This window comes from Ammospiza caudacuta, chromosome 16, assembly GCF_027887145.1.
Source record: "Ammospiza caudacuta isolate bAmmCau1 chromosome 16, bAmmCau1.pri, whole genome shotgun sequence".
Taxonomy (NCBI): Eukaryota; Metazoa; Chordata; class Aves; order Passeriformes; family Passerellidae; genus Ammospiza; species Ammospiza caudacuta.
The window spans coordinates 3,022,965-3,044,792 of record NC_080608.1 but is presented as its reverse complement, the minus strand read 5'-3'; the positions used below and the strand labels follow the sequence as shown (position 1 = coordinate 3,044,792).

The window sequence follows — 21,828 nt, the reverse complement described above, 5'->3', positions numbered from 1 at the left end:
TTCCCAAACAGCAGCTTACCAAAAATATTCTTGCTTATTTTCAGTGTTTTGCATTGAACTGAGAGATACCAGACTTGTATTTTGATGATGAATATTGAGAATTGTATACAAAAAGTTAGAATTTTCTTTGGTGTTCCAGGGGCATGTGAAAGTAGTTCAGTTCCTGGTGAAAGAAGTGAACCAGTTTCCTTCAGACATTGAGTGCATGCGCTACATCGCCACCATCACGGACAAGGTGAGCGGGACTTGGGGACATGACCCTCCCTGAATGTCCAGCAAAAATATCCATGGGGAATTCTTAAGTATTCAAACACTGAATGTACATGCTTGCTCACATACATATGATTTGGAGATTTGTGCATCTCTCCTTTTTAATATAGCACTTAAAAAGTAAATCAGCATTAGATCCTATTTTGTGAATAGTTTGTATGTTTATGAACACAGGGGAGTTAATCTCATTGTAGAGCAAGCCTCACTCCTCAGTTGTTTATTACAGTGGTAATAAGACAAGTTTGCATTTCAGGACCTGTTGAAAAAGTGTCACCAGTGTGTGGAGACAATTGTGAAAGCTAAAGACCAGCAGGCTGCAGAAGCCAATAAAAATGCAACTATACTGCTGAAGGAGCTAGACCTGGAGAAAGTGAGTAGATGATTGCTGTCATGTAGCAGTGTTTGAGCTGTGTGTGAATCTCTAGGCTGCATTTCCTTCAATGCTTCTTGGGGCAGTTAGTCTTCATGCTCTGGCTGTGTCTGTGTTCCTTCCCCTAATGTATCATCCAAGTGAGGCACGTACTGAGGGGGGCAAACCAGGACTGATTTCTGCTTCCTCCACTTCATTGTCCTTTTTGGGAAAGCCTGGACTTAGCAATAGTTCTGTAGGCAGTGGCTCTCTGGGATCACCTCAGCACAGAGGATGTGTGAGTAAGGGAGGTCTCCAGTCTCATGCTATATTTCTGTAGGTGTAAATAATGTCCATAAGCATTTTATGGACTTCTGCTCAGGGGAGTTGAGCAGATAGTGGAGAAAATCCCTTCTCCCTTTGCTGAGAATACTGTAAATTATTCTAAAGTAACACATTCTAGAGTGGGCTCTCTTAATAGAAGTTCTTACAGTTTTTGATAAGTTGCACATTGGTTTATTAAATTTTCCAGGTTGTGGACTTGTTGAGCACTTGAGCACAGATCAGTTGCTGTGCACAAACAGTGCAGCAGATGACTGATTCCATATATTAAAAAAAAAAAAGGTTAAAATTAGAGCCATTGAGTACTGACTTTTGAATCAAAGATGTGGACATCACACCAAAATTATCACTGAGCTTATTAAATGTTTGAGAAAGGACTGAGAGGATGAGAGACTTTTCTGGTGTTCCATTAAAACTGTGGGTTTTTTTTAATACTTCTGGTTTGGTTATTACTTTGTTATCATTCCTTAGAAGTTTTGGGACCAGCTAGTCCAGTTGTTGCATAAGCTCTGTCCAGTTTCTGTGTAATGATTCAGTGTGTGCCAAAGTCATTCTAGTTCATTGTGCTCTCTCCTTTCTCCTTCCTCCCAGATTTCTAGGGAAGATCTGAATTATAAGTATAATTTAGTCTGTGTGAAATGTTTAAACATGGATTCTTTTCTCCTACATAGTCAAGAGAGGAGAGCAGAAAACAAGCTCTTGCAGCCAAAAGGGAGAAAAGAAAGGAAAAGAGAAAGAAGAAGAAAGAGGAACAAAAAAGAAAACAAGAAGAAGATGAAGAAAACAAGCCTAAGGAAACTCTGGAGCTACAAGAAGATGATGATGAAGAGGAAAATGATGATGAAGGTAAACAAGTGTTTCTATGAACAATGTAGTTGTGGGGGTGCCACCTTTCTAACCATGAAAGTAAAGGAAATCTGAAAGCTGGTCTCTCATATTTGACAGTGTTACATGGCTGCTGCCTGACAAAACTCCTTTGCTCATTTTTTCACCCCCTACTTTGTTTACAAAAGTCTTTCACTCTTGGAGGATTTACAGCTGAATTTGGTGCTAGTCTGACAGCTCAGCAAGGAACATAACATCAGCTGTGGTGTATTCAGTGAGGGCACTGAGTTCTCTATTTTGTGGGTTCTGATGGTGTATAAACTGCTTTTCTTTCAGTGGAGCAAGAAGTTCCTATAGAGCCTCCAAGTGCAACTACTACAACTACAATTGGAATTTCTGCAACTTCAACTACCTTCACAAATGCCTTTGGGAAGAAGAGAGCTAATGTGGTGACTACCCCCAGCACAAACAGAAAAAATAAGAAAAATAAAACAAAAGAGACTCCTCAGAATATGCAGATAATTTTGCCAGATCAGCATATATCCCTAGCACAGCAAAAAGCAGATAAAAATAAAATAAATGGAGAGCCAAGAGGTGGTGGTGCAAGTGGGAACAGTGATTCAGATAACCTGGACAGCACAGACTGCAACAGTGAAAGCAGCAGTGGAGGGAAAAGCCAGGAGCTGAACTTCACCATGGACACGAACTCCTCGGAGCGGCGCTATGCCTCACTGCTCATCCCCTCTCAGGAAGATAAAAACAGCACCTCAGCTTCCAAAACACCCACCAGGTGAGACTACTCTGCTCCTTCCCTGCTGTTTCACAAGGTTCCACCCATGCCAGTGTCAATGTTCTGTAGCTTAAGCTCTCACTAACTGTACATTCCCAGAGCCTAGAGAGACCGAGGCTGCTTTATTTGCAAAGCTGTGCTAAGTTTGTTGAACACAATCTCTTTAAAATCTTGTTAGAACAAAATTTTTTGGCATTGTTGACCAGTTTTTAATACTACTTGAGTGAAATGGCCTTTTCTCTCTGCACTTTTTAAGCATCCATGTTGCATTGTTAGCTTTGTTAGAATAGATCTTAAAGTGAATATGCTGGGAATTTAATAAGGAAGTACCAGCTTTACTAATCATCCACACACTGAAGTGGTTTTTTTGCCTTTTGATTGTTTTATGGTTTCATCATTAACTTGTTTGACTTGCAATCTCTTTCTTTTAAGGAGAGAAGAAGAAGACTCTGAGCACTTCGCCTGCCAGGTTGATGGCCAGTTTGATATAACCTTGTCAAGCCAGAGGTGAGAGTCAGAGGAACTCGGGGAATGTAGGGGCCACATGAATGCTTCAAAGGGTCATTCAGCTGCCTGGGGATGTGCTGATAACTTCTACAACACCACTTTCTGAAGAGGTCTGAATCAGAAAGCTTAGATCCCATGTGGGTCTGTAGTCCTTGGTTTTACATCTAAGTAATACAAGTCTGATCCCCCACAGTTTTGTTTTCTCTTTCCATTTTCTGCACTAAGGGAGGTTGATCTGCAGGACACTGGGCTGACAGAGAGGCCAGCTTCAGTAAGAACATAGGCATTGTGATATCAAGAAGGGCAGTGAGACAGGGCTGTTGTCAGACTGATTAGGACACTTGTCTGGGAGTGGGAAGAGAGGATATTTTTGTTTTTCCTATTTTTCCCCAGATTCAGGTTAGATGCAGACTGAGTGGGTTCATCAACCCTTGTGGTTAGAGGGTGTGTGTTTTGGGCCCCCATTAGGAGTGTTAAAAAATTGGAATTTGTCTCTATTCTGTTCTTTGAACATAAATTGTTTCTGCCTTGGACCTTTCATTCAAGGTTTGCTGCAAGGGCCTGTGCAGTTCATTGCAGCAGGACAAGCTAAATGCATCCTTCTGACTCTTGTTAGAGGTGATTCTTCTGGAAACAGTTCATGCTACTAGTTGTAAGCTGCAGGAATATAAACTGTCATTTTATTCTGTAATTTGTAATTTATTCTGAATTTCTGTTCCCAGACTTGATGGTGAAGGTCATTCGAATTCTTTGTCAACTACTTATAAGTCTGTTTCCCTGCCTCTGAGCTCTCCAAATGTAAAGCTGAATCTGACCAGTCCAAAAAGAGGCCAGAAAAGAGAAGAAGGCTGGAAAGAAGTGGTTAGAAGGTAAAGACTTTAATACTATGTTTTAAAACTGTCTGTGAGCTTTTTAGGTTGTAAATTATTCTCAAATACAGAATGTTCTGCAAGATTATATAACTGAAGAATTAACTTACAGGAAAATCTGTCCTGATTGCCCTTGCAGTGCTGGGAAAACCAACTGCAACCCTAATTTGTAGTAGCTCCTCACTAACTTAATGTGAATGTGACATAAACATTTTCTTAAATAAGGACAACCTGTGACTTTAGTGGAGTAAAGGATGTGGAGACAAGATAAAAGGGGAAGGGAACAGAGGGCAATGAGAAGCCCTACAGCAGATGATTGCCCATGAACTAAAGGCAGAATGGATGTGAGTAGAGGAGAGGCAAATGATCCCTTCAAGGCCAAAATTCATTGTACTTCGGGCAGTGACCTTGATCACTAATTCAGAGGGAAATTGTGTTACCTGACAGTGAGTGCAGTGAGATTTAAAGTTTTACTGTAAAGCAATCTTTTCTTTTGAAAATGTACTGGGTTTTACTGTATGGCCATTAACACCCCAGTATCTCTGTTTTATCTGCTGCTTGGAACCAGAATGATCATCTGGCTTTGCGGTTTTTTTGTTCTTTTTATCAAAAAGGAATACAGCACAAACATAGCAATGTTAGATGCTTTGGGTGCACATAGGAAACCCTCCTGCTTTTGTGTTCTGCAGTGGCAATGAGTAGATGTGCTCATTTTAGGCTATTTGCAAAGAATGTAATTGTATAGAGGGCTTGGTGCATTTGGATTAGTGGAAGCCACAGAGTGTTCTTAATAAAGGTTAAAAAGGCAGTTTAATATGAAAATTTATGTTTGAGCTCTTGGAGTTGGTTTGGTCTCTGCCTTTTTATGGTGTCCCTAATGGGGCTGTCCACAGTGACGTGGCCTTGCTGGGTGTGTGGTGGCAGCCTGGTCCCCACCTGGGGAGTGGTGCAGGCAGGAACCCCTCAGACAGCCCTGACCCCTCTGACCTGGGGCTGCTCCTGCTCTCCTGGGACTCTTGAGTCTCCTTGCTCAGCCCAAGTGTTCACATGGGTGTTGCCTACTCGTGTGTTGGCCTTGGCAGTGTTGTAGACATGCATCCAGAACCTGCCCTCTCTTTCCTGAGTAATGCCCTGAGGAACATCCCTCTCAGGGTTCTGCACTGGTGTTTGCTGTGTCCTGACTGATGGAAGCATGTCCTGCCAAAGAGCATTGTTGGTGACTGTGGATGTGTGGGTGCAGTGCCCAGGAGCTCCTTCTGCTAAAGCCTCTCCTGGCCTCAACAAGAATTCTTCTTCCCTCTCCCTGTGAGTGACGCCCAGCTAGAAGGGATGTGTATCCAAGTAACCAATGCAAACATCCCTTGTGCCCCTGACAGGCAAGTGGGCAGAGTTTTGAAAGACCCTCCCCCCAGCAACACTCTGCAGCCAACACCAATTGAGCAATTCCAGCTGCAGAGAGGAGGGCGCTGCTGCTCCGGAGCAAAAAGGTACTTTGGGGACACTTATAGAAGTGAAAACTTATCAGCCTTGGGAGGGAGGGAAACAGCTGTGGGTGATGGGTGGGAGGGACTGGACACTGGTGTGGGCTCTCCTGGAAGAGAAATGCCTCCTTGAGTGGCTGTCAGAGGTCCCCAGTGGGCTGGGGTGGAAGCAGACCAAGGGGCAGTCAGGAGCCCTGTGAGCAAGGCAGGTGATCTTCAAACTTAGGTGAGCATGGAGCTCTGGTTTGGGGAAGGAGTAGCTGTGATGTCTGTCTTGAGAAGGGAGCCTTGGAAGTGGAGGTGGGGAAGAAAACCCAAAGCATTGAAACAGCCTTGGGATAGAGCTGGTGCATGCACTGGGGGTTCTGGGGATGGGCAGGGTTGTAATGTGCTGTCCTGGCAGGAATGGGGGAAAGAAAAAACACCTTGACAACATGAGGTGTTGCTTTAGAACATTTCCGTGTTTAGATGTTTACAATTAAACAGGTTTCTTCTAAGTCCTGTTAAGTGACAAACAATTCCCTGAGAATCAAGTTACTTCCAAGTTTCCAAGCCTGGAATAGCTAGGTGAAGCTGGCAGCCTTTCCACAGGGTGGCTGGGACCTGTGAGTGCTGTGATTTCTGAAACCCCTTTGAATCCCCTCTGATTGTGCAGCATTGAGCCAGTGCACATCAGTAGCAAGCCTGAAAGCAGCTTATGGGTGCAAGAGGTCCAACACATCTTAAAATTTGGGGGCAGTGGTGGCCCAGAGATCTCAGCTGAGATCTGTGTGCGTGCAGAGCTTGTGTTCAGACACTTCCATAAACTGTGTGCTTGCTCTGACCCACCAGTACCATGTGAATCAGGAAAACCTTGAACTGACCGACATTGGTGGCAACATTGTGGCCTGACAGTGAGCCTGCCCCTGCAAGTCCATGCTGCCATCACAGGGGCTTCCAGCAGCTCCCTAAATCACAGCACTGCACACCTTCACCTGCTTTCACCCACCATTGCTTATTGGTGACACTGCACTTCCAGATCTTGAGGTGTGAAAGAGGTGGATATTGAAAGGTTGTGGATGCAGGTGGTACCACAAATCTGATCACTGGAAAGCCATCTTCTCCTTGCTATAAACAGTCCAAGTAGCCAAGCCATGGGCTTTTATATTTGAAACAGTACTGCTTGTCTAGATTCAGGTTGATAAGCTGAATCTCACTTTGGAGAGGTACCCAAGATAAGATAAAATCCAGAAAGGATTCTGAAGTAGTGTGAGGCTCATATATCTGTGTTACAACAGTGGTGGAATAAATGCTACTGGAGAATCCTTGTCAGGTACTGAGGATGATGAGTAATTTGAGTGTGGGACTTTGAGAGAGGCTCCAAAGGGTGAAGAAAGGATCAGCAGAAAACCACTTACTGCCCTTAAGAATATTACTTCAGCCACTGTCAGAGGGGTTTTGTCTGTCTTTGAAGTTTGAATGCATTTCACAGATTTCTGATCTTTGTGATATAGGTCAAAGAAATTATCAGTCCCAGCTTCTGTCGTGTCTAGAATAATGGGAAGAGGTGGGTGCAACATCACAGCAATTCAAGATGTCACTGGTGCCCACATTGATGTGGATAAGCAAAAAGATAAGAATGGAGAGAGAATGATCACTATAAGGTACAGTATCTCAAAATGAAAGTCTTGAGTTACTCCACAGTGTCATTTATTGAAAAGCTTGTTTGATTTCTAAGGCAGGATCTATTTAGCTTCTTTCTTCTACAATAGCACGTACATTCCTGCTGCCAGGATATGCTGACAGTCAACTTCAAAGATAATCCTTAAGATACACAGAAGTAAAGAAATAATTTACTGCAGTAAATTTACAATAGAGTTACGGATCAGAATAAGGTTGAAGCTACAGAACGTTGCACAAAGTGGGGTTTCCTTTTGCAGGCGATAAATCTGTTTGTGTTTTATCTAGGGGTGGTACAGAGTCCACGCGATACGCAGTGCAACTCATCAATGCCCTTATTCAAGATCCTGCCAAGGAACTGGAAGACTTGATTCCTAAAACTCATATAAGAACCCCTGCTTCGAGTAGCAAATCAATCCATGCAAACTTTTCATCTGGAGTCAGCACTGCGACTGCTTCCAACAAGAACTCCTTTCCTCTGGGAGCGCCGCCCCTGGTCACGTCGCAGTCATCAACACTCTCGACTTTCCAGCCTCCCAACAAATTAAACAAGAATGTCCCAGCCAACGTGCGCTCGTCTTTTCCGGTGTCTCTTCCTCTCGCTTATTCTCACCCTCATTTTGCCTTGCTGGCTGCCCAAACTATGCAACAGATCCGGCACCCTCGCTTACCTATGGCCCAGTTTGGAGGAACCTTTTCACCTTCACCGAACACTTGGGGACCATTCCCAGTGAGACCAGTTAACCCTGGCAGCACGAACAGCTCTCCAAAGCATAACAGCTCGAGTCGTGTGGGTACTCAGAATGGAAACGTTCTGCAGACGGAGTCTCCTGGGTTAGCCACGTCCACTTGTCCCGTTACCGCCTCGTCTGCAGCTGCTTCCACGCAGCCTCTGTGTGTGACCAGTAACAGGACTCCCTCCTCGGTCAGGAAGCAGCTCTTTGCCTGCGTCCCCAAGACGAGCGCTGCAGCAACGGCCATCTCAACTGTGACGAGCACCTGTAGCACTCTGCCCTCAGCTTCCTCTGCCCCCACAAACAACGGGCAAGTGCCCACAGCGTTTCTGCCATCTACTGCTCCGCCAGCGCAGCATTCTGCCCTGAAGGCAGACTCCTTCTCGGCTGTCTCGGCACCCAAGGAGAAGGTGCCCACCCCCGAGCAGCCTCCCACGAGCGCGTGCCCGCCGGTTTCGGTCTCCAGCAGTTGCAGCGTGTCAGCCAGCAGCAGCTCGGCGGGCACCGACACGCGCCCGGCCGGCAGCCCCGCGCCGCCCAGCAGCGCGCAGGAGGAGGCTCTGCCAACCAGCATGGCCGAGATCAGCCCTTCCATGTCGATGCCTTTTTCATCCAGCTCAGAAACTGCTCCTTTAAGCTTAGCGTCGCCCAGGTCAGTTGTTGCAGATAATCAGGACAACAGTAACTTACCTCAAGTAGCTGTACCAGCACCTCGAGTTACTCACAGGATGCAGTCCAGAGGTTCTTTCTATTCAGTGGTACCAAATGCAAACCTCCATCAAGATCCTCAGTCTATTTTTGTTACGAATCAAGTTCCTTTAACACCTTCTCAAGGTCCACCTGCTGCAGTGCAGCTTTCGTCAGCCATGAACGTTATGAACGGTTCTCAGATGCACATTAACCCAGCAAACAAATCATTGCCTCCTGCCTTTGGGCCAGCAACGCTCTTCAATCACTTTAGTAGTCTTTTTGATAGCAACCAGGTGCCAGCTAACCAAGCATGGGGAGACTGTCCACTCTCTACCCGAGCAGCAGCTGACCCATCTTTCACTGTTCAGTCTACCTTTCTGAATAACTCTATGCTAGGACATGTGGAAAACGTTCATCCCGACAACTCCAAGGCTCCTGGTTTCAGGCCGCCTTCCCAGCGGGTTTCAACTAGTCCTGTAGGTAAGTCATTAACATCATGTTCTGGACAAAATCATTTCTTCAGCCATTGCACTTTGATCATCATACTGATGGAGAAATAGTCTACAAATGGCAGCTGGAGAATGCTCATGCAATGAGGATAGCCTGTTTTTTCCAAGTGCTCTTTAAAACGCTGATGATTTTTTTTTCTTCAGCTTTTCTAGGCTGTTAGGAGTTGGGAAGATTGCAGATGTTGCATTGCTTGTCCTCTGTGTGAGACAGCAATGCTCCCACCTGCTTGTGGTGTAGCATCAATTTCAGGTTTTGGGTTGGAATGGAGCACAGTGTGGGTGACACCAAAGCTGAGAACTCCTGCAGGTTCCAGCTGCAGCAGTGACTGCATGCAGGTGCTCCATATTGTATGTGAGACTCCAGCTTGGCTCAGTGAGGGGAAACTCTCTGTGCCTTTTGGTTCTTGATATGGCTCTGGGATTTTAATGAGCTTACTTTGTGGAGCTTATTGGTGTGCTACTGTGTGGGGTGTTTTATTCAGAGGTTCAGTATAGCAGTACCAGCACATCTGGATTTGTTTGAAATGGGTTATGAACACTGACATTGAGCTCCCTGCCCTTGCTATGCTCTGCCTGCAGGATTTTTGTCTTCTCAGTGTTCAAACTATGTTGCAGACAGCCAACTGCACCCATTAGTTTGGAAGGGACCCTCAAGAGATCCCTTCTGTGCCAGCCCTTTGTGTTTGCCATGGTGGCTGAGGGGTGCCCTGGAGCTGGGTATCTGAAGTCATCCTTGCCCACACAGAGTGTGTTGGGTGTTTGGGCTAAAGTTTCAGGACTTTAGCTGGGACAAGTCAAGTAGTTTGACTTTCAGATGAAAGGAGCAGGGAGCATTTGGAAGATGTGATGGTAAGGAAAGAAGATCTTCAGCATTCCCTTTCCTCTCAGTTGCTTGACAGATGTGCAGGACTTGTGCAAACCAGAATACTTCTCTCTTACTGGCTTTAACCACAAACCTGGGGTGTTTGCTGTGACTGTAGTTTTCTCAGCTGTTAAATTTGGGCTGTATTGCTTTGCACAGCAAGGGTACACCTAGAACTCTGTGCCACATCCAGCCTTAGTGCAGTAAGCAGAATTAGATGTGTCAGATGAAGTAACTGGACCTTGTTCATCAGAGACTGTTAATAAAGAGCTGCCAGACCCCCAGCAGGCTCCAGGACCACTTGGCAGTGGCTCAGCTTTTCCTCTGCAGTGCTCTGAACTGGGTTTGGCTGTTGCTGAAATAATTCCTGGGAAAGGAAATTATGGCAAATGGGATCTGCTGATTTCCCTGACGATGGCATCCTGCATGTGCAAACATGGGTGACAGGGACTTCCCACAGCCACAAAGTATTTTACTGTTCCCTTATGTTAAGATCATCTGTTGTAATGGGGGAAAATCTCTTGTATTTCTACTTTATATATCCTTTTATACTTTATGTATCCTTAAGTGACTGTAAGTATTTGAAAAACAGTGTAAATCGGTTTTGCCATTAGAAAGGTTGGGTAGATAGCCAAGGAAAACTCACACAGTTGACTTTGGGAGAGATATGTGTGAAGTTCTCAACTGGAGCTCAAAAATATTTGGACAGAACACACTTTTACTGAGTTAGGATTTAATTGGGATATTGCAAAGTGAAGAAAAACTGCCAACAGGGAGTGTGCTGCTAAAATTGTGTTGGGCATGAGGTATTAGTCAAGTCCTTAGTTGATTCATTCAATGTCATTTTACTTCATGCTGCTTTTGATCACCTTTGTTTCAGAATCTAGATGTCCCAGGAGCAGGGGGTTAAGGGAGCTTGAGGATGTTTGGAAGGTGTGATAGAGAGGAAAGGAGTGATGAGACCTCTCTGTTGCCTTCCCTCAGAGCTAAGTGTGCCCTGCCCACCCCTCTCATGCTCCAGCTTGTCCCAGGGGAATGGACCTTGCCCTTGGCTCAGCCCCCAGGGTTGGCAGAGCTGGGGACTCCCAGCTGTTTGCACAGGGCTTGGTGACAGGGTTCAGGAGCTTTAGAGAAGGGGAACAAGGGCTGGTCACTGCTCCTGCTCTGCCCAGCAGCAGCTCAGAGGACAGGGAGTGCCTGGCAATTCTGGGTGGTCAGAGGGGTTGGGAGCAGCCTTGGAGCAGGTGGACACCCATCCTTGGTCTCAGATGGGGGAGGGACACCTGAGGGAGCAGAGGTTTGCATTTTGTGCCTCTCTTACACAGTTGGCCTATGGCAAGTTTTTCCACAAATCAGCATTTCTAAGGGATCACCTCTTAAATGATTTTGTGAAGATTTAATATAGTTTAATAAATCTAAACCAGCTTTTTCTTAACAAGTTCTCACCTCAGGGTGGAGTTCAGGTAGTCTGCTTTTCCTGTTCATGGGTGAGCTCAGCTGCAGCTTGAGTTTTCTCTGATTCACCAGTTCCTTTGAGGCACAGATATCTCTGCAGATCTCACTGCTGTGGATCCATTCTGGAAATGGCCTATTTGTCTCACATTTTTAGGTCTCTTGTCCTGTCAGTTTGCAGTTGAGGTCAGGCTTAGCCCAGCCATGAGAGCAGGCTGTGGAGAAGACCAAAACTAATCTGCTTGTTACTTCTGTCCTGTGCATGTTAAGGAGTTTGAGACCTTGCTTCTTAAAAGGGGTCACACACTTGAAATATGCCAGTTTAGGAAGCAGCACATGAGTATGGAGCTGCATGAAATGGTTGGACTCTGTTTCACGCAGAGTGACCAAGTGTTGTGGCCCTTTCTCTAAATATTCAGGTGATGTTGTAGTAACCAACATCTACCTGAGGTCTTTGATAAACTGAATTTTGAGCAGAGTTTGTGTGAGATCAATACACTCCTCTCAAAATCTCAGTTATGCATTCAGAGCACAATGAGGAGTTTGAGTTCATAGCCCAGGTAAGTGTAGAATATGGTATTGCAGAAGATTTTAGTATTAGAAAACCTGATTTTTTTGGTAAGTACACAAATAGAAAGCTTGTTATTGATAAGTTATCAACTTATTTGATAAGTTACTGTTCAGAATAACGATTTTTAATATCAAGCAAAGTTTTTCATCCACTTTTATGAAAGACAAGATAAAGTTTAAAAGACTTCTTTGTGACCTGACTCCTGGATTTGTGCATCTCTGGCTGTCACCCTCCCTTCAGCCCATGGAGCATACCCAGCAGTGCTGAAGTCTTGACTGTGCAGTCATTGCACTTTACAGGCTGTGTACCCAAAATCTGTGTACCCATCAGCCTCCTGAGCCATCAGAAGGCAGCAGGGCATCCCTCTCCTGCAGGAGAGCTGCTTTTGTCCCAATCCCTGCCTTGTTCTCTGTCTGGGAACCCAGCAGCACCCAGGGTGGCAGCAGCTCTGTTACCCCTCTGTCTGGGGCAGATCCTGTGTGGTTTCCCAGCCAGCTGGCAGTCTGTGGTTTGGTGTGTGATGGAATCAGTGCCCAGGGGGGCTTTTGGCTGCCAGGTTTGTGGACAGAGGGGTGCCCAGAGTGTGCAGTCAGTGGCTCCACAGCTGCCCAGGGAGGGCCTGGGCTGCAAGTGCTGCTGTCAACTCAGGCCTGAGCTCTGTGCTGGAGCCAGGCTGCAACACCTGACAGACTCAGCTCAGCCACACTGCAGCCACAGGCACTGGCATCCTCCTCAGAGCATGGAATTTGTGCTGTCCTCCTATGCTGGGGGTCCCTCATGTTCCAGCAGCAGGGGGATGTGTTTCTCCTTGGCTGTAAGGGAGACTTCTCAATTTAACCTTTGGGCTAGTGAGAAAAATACCTCCTTTAACTCCAACAAATCGTTTCTGTCCATGTGAGCAGGTTGGATCTGGCACTTCTGGAAGGAGTAAATCAGGTTGACTGGGTTGATAATACTGGGGGAAAAGACCTGGCTTTCAGGAACTGTCCAGGCACTGAAAGGTGCCCCTCTAGTTTCTGACCTAAGGTACTGCCTGGCAGCACTGCTGTTTGTAGTGGGGTGTGTGTAGACATAACCTTCAACCTCACTCTGCAGCAACATAGGCTGGTCCTGGTTGTGGTCATTTTGAAATGTTTAAATGGTTTTGAAACTAATCTTGTTTAATAGGCCCTTGAAACTAAACCCTAAACTCAGGTGAACATATGGCCATGCCCATTTCTGCTTTCAGGTAATAACGTGTGATAAGAGCTTTTACAGCATTTTGGAAAAGTACTTAAAAGCTTTGGCTTATAAAAAAACTGTAATTCACCCTTGCTAGTAATTTTTGTGGGACTTTGAGCTCTTTCTCCAGGTGTCTCTTCCTCTCACGTGTCCCTGGAGGAAGCAGCCCCCTCCCCTGTGGGGCTGTGCCACACCAGCCCTGTCTCTGTGGCCACAGCATGACTGATCTCTACCTGAAGGTGCCTGTGGGATGGCAAAGCCCATCCTGCACAGAACTGCTTCCCTGGTGCTGGATTCCCCTGGGACTTTCACAGAGCCCTGGATCCCTGTTGCATTTGGGTGGCTTTTTGTAAGCAAAGATCGTGGCCACTCCCAGCTTTCCTGCTTTGCCCTCCCTGCTAAGATCATTTTCTTTCAGTGACCAAAGGGATGGCTGTTTTTGTTAAAACTTGAGGCCAAACCAGAGAGCCTCCAGAAATGGTTTCTAAGGGAGAATCATGCACCTTACCATGTGCAGATGCCCCCAACGGTGATGAGATGCTTTAATTATATTTGGAGCACTAGCTTTCTCTGGTGCTTTGAAGCAGGTTCCCAAAGAGAGATATTTAATCAAATTTATGTTTATTTCAGGCTTACCCTCTCTAGATCCATCCAACAGCTCTACAACTTCTTCTTCAGGTCCTTTGACAGGCTTTTCAGCAAACATACAAGGAGCACGGGTTTACCTTCAAGGGCCAGCGCCTGTTGGGACTCCCAGCTTTAACAGACAGCATTTTTCACCACATCCTTGGACAAGCGCAACAAATTCATGTAGGAACTTCATGGGTCTGTCTTAGTTAACTATAAATTCATAGCTATTGTCTTTAGTAGATTTCTAACTTGAGGGGAACTTACCCAGTAATGCACAAAATGCTTTCCAATTGCTTTTAGCAGCTGTGAGGATGGTGTGCAGATCCCAAGCTGTGCTATTTTGTGGGGTTTTTCCCATGCCACTAGTTCTGGTAGCATTACTAAAGGTGTATTTGGGCAGAAAAATGAGTTATTGTAGGCTCTTGAGAGGAGAGAGCAATGAAGCTGTGGGGGAGTGGAGGTGATTACACCAAGCTAAAGATGCCCCTCTAAGTAGTATGAGTGCAATATTAGTTGAAAATGTCATGTTTGCCATGGTTTGAAGTTATACTTGCCTTTTTTTTTTTTTTTTTTTAATTGGGATCTGTAATTATACTTAAATGTTCCAAAATCTCTAAGCATCATCCAAGGTAACAGTGGGTTTTCCTCCTAATGGAAAGAACATGGAAGTAGCTTTACAGAAAATATGGGTCTTTGATTCAGAACCTTAGCTGAAGATGTTTTTCATGTCACTGCATGCAACTTCATTGCCACTCTGAGTTTAAGAACCAAAATGCTTAAATGAGTGCTCAAAGGAAGTTGGATTTCCCAAGGAGAGTCAGTGACGCTTCTGAACTTGGCAGGACTTTATGCTCTTGGGTCACACCTGTGGCTTTGGGAAGCTGTCTGATTTCTCTTCTGCTGCAAGTGGTGGATACCAAAACCAGGCTGCTTAGATATTTATGGTTTTTTGGCTGATGTTTTCACCTCTTCCTGAAACTCTTCCATGTTTCTTATTCTTTCTTGTAATTAATTTAGATACACTGCTATGTCATGAGAATATCATGATTCTGATGGCTGAAAGCATTTGTGTTATAATGTGGATTTTAGAGTTCAAATAATTTCTTTGAAAACTTGAATACTTGCCAAAAAAAGCCTTTAAAACATTTTATCATTTACTTGGAGATAATATTGGGGAAATAAGTGGGATGACACTTACGCTTGCTACTTTGTGTGTCATTAAGCAAGAGAAATACTCTCTTCAGCAGGTGAATCTCCTATCCCATCAGTTTCCTCAGGATCATCTTCACCCCTCTCAGCTGCTTCTGCCCCTGCTAACTTGGGCCAGCCAAAATCGGGTAACACCAACCCCGACAGGAAGGTGCCACCCCCCATCGGGACCGAGAGGTTGGCCAGGATCCGCCAGGGCGGCTCCGTCACCCCCACGCCCCTGGGCACCAACTTCACCGCGCCCGTGGGCCACAGCGGCATCTGGTCCTTCGGGGTCAACAGCGTGTCCGGTGAGTGCTGCTCACACACTGCAGGGCCCTGAGGGATGTGTCTGCAAGGAGGGTTGGAGAGGAGGAGTAAAGCTCCACAGTCTGTGCTCCCTTGTGGAACATCCTCAGGGAGAGCTGCTGGCAGTGGTGGGAGAGCACAGGTCGATGGAAACGCTGTGGTTTGCCCTCGTGGTGCTGGTGGTTCTCACCTGCCTGGATCAAGGCATTTGTGAGCCTGAAATGATGCAGAGACCTCATACAGAGTCCTCTGAATGATCCAGAGTTTACCCTAAACAGTTTCTATCTGTTAAGGGGGCTGTTTCCAGGCCTGACTGTTGGCTCTCTCTGTCCAGGTTTCTCTCGTTTTCCCCTCACATTTTACACTGTCAGCTGAGGTGCAGCTGATGCACCCAGGGACACAGAGCTGTGGATGCTGCTTTTTGCACTGATTTCCTCATGACTCTTGAACAGTATGGGATAACTTCTGTTCCAGGCAGCCTTGGTTCCCAAAGAATGACTTTGAAACAGCTGAAGGTTTACGTTCAGTTTCCTGGTAGTTGGATTTTGTGGAAAGGAGGAGGTGCAGCATTTGAGGTGTAGAGTGTTTCCATTGGTAACTTTCAATACAAACGTTTGAGTCCTGCATTTGTTATATGCTTCAGTGAAGCCCTCCACACTTTGGTTAACTCATGTCTCAGCATTGCTGTGTGTTTTTAAGAAAAGCTTGTATGTGCTTACAGGTAGTGTTGGGAGCTCTGTTGGATTTTAGCCATTTTGCAGTGGACATGTGGAACTCACAGTTCGTGGTAGTCACCATCTTCTCCACCCTTGTCTGGATAGCTGAGATCCCTCTGTGGCTGTGTGTTTTCAGGGTGCCTTTGGGTGGCCTTAGGTGTGTGCAGCTGCTGAATTCTGCTCGAGTGTCTGCAGTGAATTTCATCAGCCATTTTTCATCTCTTTGCAGAAGGTTTGTCGGGTTGGTCTCAGCCTGTCATGGGAAGTCATCCGATGCATCAGCAGCTGTCAGACCCAGGCACGTTTTCTCAGCATCAGCCAATGGAGAGAGATGATTCTGGAATAGTGGCTCCCTCGAATATTTTCCACCAACCTATGCCAAATAGTTTTGTGGATTTTTCTAAAGTAAGTGACAGAGAGTTAGATTTATGAAATGGCTGGGCCTGACTTTATTGTTCACCTGTTCTGCCTGTTCACCCTGTGTGTGTGTGACTCTGCTGCCATTGCTTGTTACCCCAGTCCTGAACCTTCTTTCATCCCAGAACTGACCAGAAAAGGTGCCCAAGCCTGGAGGCAGGTCTAAACAAAGCCAGAGTTCATAGGTTGCAGATATTCTCTGGTCAGTAGTTGAAGGCCTTCATCACTATTCCGTGTTTCATCTCTCAGAAGCTCAGTCTCCTGGAAATGTTTCACAAAGCTTGCCCAGCTCCTGAGGGTGATTACAAGTTTGCTTAATGCTTTCAGCACAAATCATGGCCACAAGGTCCCACACCTTCCTTAGGGAAGTGGCAGGAGGAGAGGACTCCCAGCATGTTTCAGAAAGAGCCATAGCATGTGGTCTTGGCATCTGCATGGCAAAGCAGGGCCATTCATACATAGGAAAAGAATTCTCCTAATTGCAAAAAGCTGCTCTGTAACTTGCTCTTTCTGAGTAGGCAGAATTATTTTAGATGACATTAGGAATTAGAGAAGATCATGAACCCAGTCTGGTCAGCTCAGTGCAGCCCTGTGTGCTCTGTGGCTGTCCTGTGCTGCAGGGAGGAGGGAACACTGAGGTCACAGTGTTCAGCTGCTGGCCTGGCTTTGTGGGTGTACCTGAAAACTCTGTGTGTGCTGCAGCCTCTGCTTAGGTGTAAGTTCAGAGAAATGGCTAAGCTGGCTGGAATCTCCAGCTCTGAAATCACTGTGTTCCACATTCTGCCCCAGTGTTCCCTGGCAGTGCTGAGATTCCTGCCAGTACTGAACATTACCTATGGAGGAGACCTGGCTCTGTCTGCTCCTACAGCCACCCTCCCCATGTCCCTCACCAGAGCTCTCTTGTCCCCTCAGGGCCTGCCCATCTCCATGTACGGCGGCACTCTGATACCCTCGCACCCTCAGCTGGCAGATGGCCCAGGAGGGCCCCTCTTTAACGGGCTCCATACTCCAGATCCTGCCTGGAATCCCATGATCAAAGTTGTCCAGAACTCAACAGAATGTACTGATGCTCAGCAGGTAGTGTGGCTGTCTTCTCCCACCTGTGCTTTCCTGGGGCTTTGTGTGGTGCTGTGAGACCCAGTTTTGGCTGGGTGACACATTTGGTTTTTTCAGTTCTTTGAACCTAGGGTTGAGGTTGTTTGCATGACTTTCCCCTACTCTGTGTGTGTGTGTGCATGTGTTCATAAAATATCCATGGTGCTATTGATACCAAACCTTCCAGGTAAAACAAGCAGCTCAGCCAGGTAATGGACTGGTACAAGTGAGAGGGTTTATTTCCATCCTCAGCACCTTGCAGGTTGTCAGTCAGACCTTGGCCAGAGCTGAAGAGCTCCTGCCTTTGGACAGTCTGGTTGTATTTTGAGGGAAGCCTTATGCTCACCCTCAGTGTTAAAACACTGTTAAAGGAACCTTTATTTGTTTTTATAATAGATTTGTCTTTTTATTTCTTGCTGTAGATTTGGCCTGGCACCTGGGCACCTCACATTGGAAACATGCATCTCAAGTACGTCAACTGATTTAAGGGGGTCTGTCCTTTTTTAGCCTGGTTTGGGAATCTTTATGACCTTCAAGAACCCTGGGGATTTTTTTCATGTGCCTAATTAATTAATTTTCTGTGGGCTGTAACAATGGAATCTCGATTGCCCGTTGTATAAGAACAAATTGACTTACCTATACAAACTGATTCTGTTCTCCAGTTAGTTTAGCCACTTCAAACTTAAAAATCAGACAAAACTAGTGCTTTTTGGCTAAACACTACTGAATGCTCCTTGTATGCAGCTGAGAACTAGCTGATGACATGATTTTGACCTTTTAGGGTGGTAAATACCTGTATAATTGTTTACAGACTTACAAGGAAAAGCTGAGTAAATTTCATGTCGTATAGTGGCTCTACTTTATGTAGCCTGTATTAATGTGAAATATTTACCTGAATACTCAATAAAAGGCAAACAGCATTTATAGGTTGTGTGTGAGAATTTTGGAAAGGGCTGTATGTTATTGTCCCCAGCAGCTGCTGCCATGCTGGGTGACAGATCTCCCCAGGGTCACATCCTGAGCATGTGGGTGCAGACAGGTTTGGGAGGGTTTGGAGACACAGGGGTCTGCAGAGTCTTTGCCCCTGCCCCTTGTGAGCCTTTTATTGGTGTGAACCTGCTTCTGTGTTATGGTCTTTTCTTTCTGGATTAGTTCTGCTGCTTCTGGCACTTCTGGCAGGTGTCACCTGAGAGATGAGGTTTTGCTCAGGGCTGCAAAGAAGGGCTGACAACTGTGACAGGTGAATGCAGGGTTGTGCACCTGTCCAGAAGCAGATCTTAAAAAAGTGCTTCCCATTTGAGGAAAATGTAATAGGTTCAGTTGTAAGCTTCTTGTAATGCTGTGAATCTGCTAAGAGCTCCTCAGGCCCTTGCTGTGAGGAAGAAGAGGATTTTTGCATGCTCCTTAAGATGAATGTTAGCTCCTGACCCAGTTCTCTACTTTCTGCACTTGGACTGTGCTTAGTTCTATTTTTACTCCAAAGTAATGCAGTAACTACATGGAATCCATTCCTTAAGCAGGAAACTCCAGTGCACATAGTGTCTAATCCAATGGATCAGTCTCAGACCAGGTGGAGACTTGACCTTCTTCCACCTTATCCAGACAAATCCTTACATGCAGCAGCAGAGTTCCCCAATAAAAGCATAAAGAAGCACTGAAAACCCAAAGTGCACAAGCAGTGTCTACATATCAGAAGAAATCAACCTCAGAAGCGCTACTGGATGGTATATTCAGATATTTTTCTTGGTGTTTGAGGATTAAATGCAAAAAAAAAAAATTGAACTGCTGCTGCCCCAGTGGTAGTGCCAACCCCAAAGGAGACACACACAGAATGAGTCACAGAAATGTTTGTGTTGGAAGTGGCCTTAAGGTTCACCCAGTCTGATGCCCTGACATGGGCAGGGGACACGTGTCAGCAGCAGCTGTATTGGAAACAAGCAATGTTGTGTTAGTAGGTGTGTGCTCTCAGGGGCAGGGTGCCCACTTCTCTGTGTTCCTTGGCTGCAGCAAGCAGTGCCACCGCCTCCTGCCCCATCCTGGGGGGCCACTGTGTGCCCATCCTGGAGGGCTGCAGCTCCAGGGTGGGTGGCACAGTGTGCTCCATGACACCAGGGGGCATGACCCAGGATGGGGATGGGGCTGTCCCTGGAATAGCCTTGGCCACCCCAGCCCTGCCAAAGAGGCAGCTCTTTGCTGCACAGGTCCCTTGCTGGGTTCTTCCCTGCAGAGCTCCTTGCTCTGGGCACCAGACCCAAGTGGCCCCAGCAGCCTCCACTAAAATGGAAAATGGAACCCCTAAGTTTTGTAGGAAGATCCTGCTCAAAGTTTGGACTATCACTGCCCCGTGGTTACAGGGGGGCACAGGCAGAGGCAGGGCCTTGTGCTTTCGGTGGCAATGCCAGGGGGCTGGTGAATGCAGTGCTGGTCCCTCAGGCCAGGCTGCCTGGATCCAGAGAGAGCGTGGGGGTAACAATGCCAGAGTCTGTGCCCACTTGAGCTCACCAGCCCTGGGTAGCAGGGCTCCCCCAGACCTGTCCTCCTTCCCCCTTCTGACCCCCTGGGTCAGCCACTGAGCAGGTCTTTCCTTTGCCATCTGTCCTCAGGGAAGCATGTGCCTCATTCCTGAGCTGGCCATGTTTGGGTTGGCCATGTTTGGCCATGTAGGCGCTAGGCTCTGTGCCTTCAATTAAGCTGCTCTGTGCTGAGAGCCCAGCCCAGTGCTGCAGGGCTGTGCAGGTGTGGGCTGTGTGAGATGTTTGCAGTGCCCAGCAGGAGCTCTGGCCTTACTGACACCTCCAGCAGCAGCTCTGGGCTCCTGGAACCCTGGGCTGCACCCTCTGCCAGAGCCTGGCAGGGAGCTGGTGCTGGGCTGCAGGGAGGGATGGGCAGGGGACAGCAGGGCCACAGACATGGCATGCAGGCTGGTGCCATCTCAGGTGTTGCTGGCAGGCAGTTGGAGCATGGGGAGGAGGCAGTGTGTGCCCCAGGTGGATGCTGCACACCTAGCAGGCTGGGGGAGGAGATGCCCCATGGAACCCAGCTGTTGTCCTCCTGCAGGGAGCAGCAGGTGGCTGGCTGAGACAATGGGAGCAGGTCCCCAGAGTGCCCACCGTGGGGTACCCAGCCCTTGCTGCTCCACCCTGGAACAGCTGTTACTGCCTGGCCAGCAGGCTGGGCCTCGCTGTGTGCCCCAGGATTGGCCCTGCCCTCCAGGCAGCATAGGGGTGATCTGTGTTGGCCACCATGGGGTGGCCCTTGGGAGGCTGGACCCCCTTGTGCTGCATCCTGCAGAGTTCCAGGAGCCTGAAGGGGAGGAATAATGTGGGGAATAGCTGCTGAGCAGGATGGGCGTCACAGGCTGCCTTGTGGGAAGCCAGACATGGTGGCTCCAGAGCCAGATGTGTCCATGGGCCGTGGCCAAGCACTGGGTCCCACCCCTGCTCTGGGCTGAGGGGCTCAGGGCGGGGGTGGCCGGGCCAGCAGTGCCTGACAGCCCCCTGCTTTTGGCAGGTACCCGCATCATCTGCGACCGCAAGTTCCTGCTGGAGTGCAAGAGTTCACCCGCGGCCAGGACCCCTCCCTGCTGCCTGCCCCAGACCCCCGGTGTCACATCCCTGGCCCAGTCCAGCCTCGCCAAGCTGGAGGAGCTCAAGGAGCGGAATGAGAGCGAAGAGGCCGTGCCAGGTGAGCAGCCCAGGGCCACGGCCCTGCCCATGGACCGCCTGCCTGGGGCATGGGGCAAGGCGAGATCCCAGCCTGGCCCAGTTCCAGCTCCTGCTCCCTTTGCCTGCCCTTGTCTGCCGAGCCAGCCCCATCCTAACCCTGCTCCTGTATCCATCCGTGCCCTTGCAGATCAAGACCAGTTTGAGATGGACATCTGAGTTTCCATCTCCTCGTCTCCAGGCCATGGCTGGGCCTGTTCCTGGGCCTCGTGGAGGTGCTGGCACCGTGACCAGCTGGCTGCAGCCCTCTCTGATGCTGGGGATGGACGTGTGACACCTCAGGCTCTAGCACAAGTGGCTGGTGCAATTGCCTAGGAGCTCATGCTTGATCAATAAACACCGTGAAACCCCTGTGCTAACATGGTGTGTCTCTTTGTCAGGGCTCAGCGGGGTCCTCGCCCCCAGGGAGGGGAGGTGAGCAGCACCAGGAGGGTGCAGAAGGTGGCCCTGCAGGTGGTGAGGGGCTGGGGCTCTGTTCTCAGCTGTGGTGGAGGCAGGTGGTAAGGCCATCCCATGAACATGGGGAGAACAGCACAGTTAACACCTGACTGGGCATGTGTCTGTCCCTGGACCTCCCTGAGGTCACCCAGGTCTCTTGGGTTCCAGACTCTGAGCTGTGC

The 21,828-nt window shown here is 47.6% G+C and overlaps 1 protein-coding gene across 2 annotated transcripts in view; it reads left to right on the top strand.

Annotated features, from left to right (window-relative positions):
* ANKHD1 (ankyrin repeat and KH domain containing 1) overlaps positions 1-21,561 on the top strand; it is a 100,811-nt gene extending 79,250 nt beyond the window's left edge. Inside the window, exons 22-36 of one of the 2 annotated variants that reach the window (XM_058815070.1) lie at positions 140-235; positions 524-640; positions 1,633-1,807; positions 2,123-2,576; positions 3,009-3,083; positions 3,806-3,952; positions 5,329-5,439; positions 6,927-7,076; positions 7,381-8,996; positions 13,762-13,941; positions 15,006-15,260; positions 16,204-16,379; positions 17,304-17,468; positions 20,997-21,170; positions 21,339-21,561. In XM_058815070.1, the coding sequence (XP_058671053.1) occupies positions 140-235; positions 524-640; positions 1,633-1,807; positions 2,123-2,576; positions 3,009-3,083; positions 3,806-3,952; positions 5,329-5,439; positions 6,927-7,076; positions 7,381-8,996; positions 13,762-13,941; positions 15,006-15,260; positions 16,204-16,379; positions 17,304-17,468; positions 20,997-21,170; positions 21,339-21,482 (4,035 nt within the window). In that variant the 3' untranslated portion in view covers positions 21,483-21,561. The remainder of the gene's footprint in view (positions 1-139; positions 236-523; positions 641-1,632; positions 1,808-2,122; positions 2,577-3,008; positions 3,084-3,805; positions 3,953-5,328; positions 5,440-6,926; positions 7,077-7,380; positions 8,997-13,761; positions 13,942-15,005; positions 15,261-16,203; positions 16,380-17,303; positions 17,469-20,996; positions 21,171-21,338) is intronic. The other variant, XM_058815069.1, reaches the window with a different exon arrangement.
* Positions 21,562-21,828: the final 267 nt, after the last annotated feature.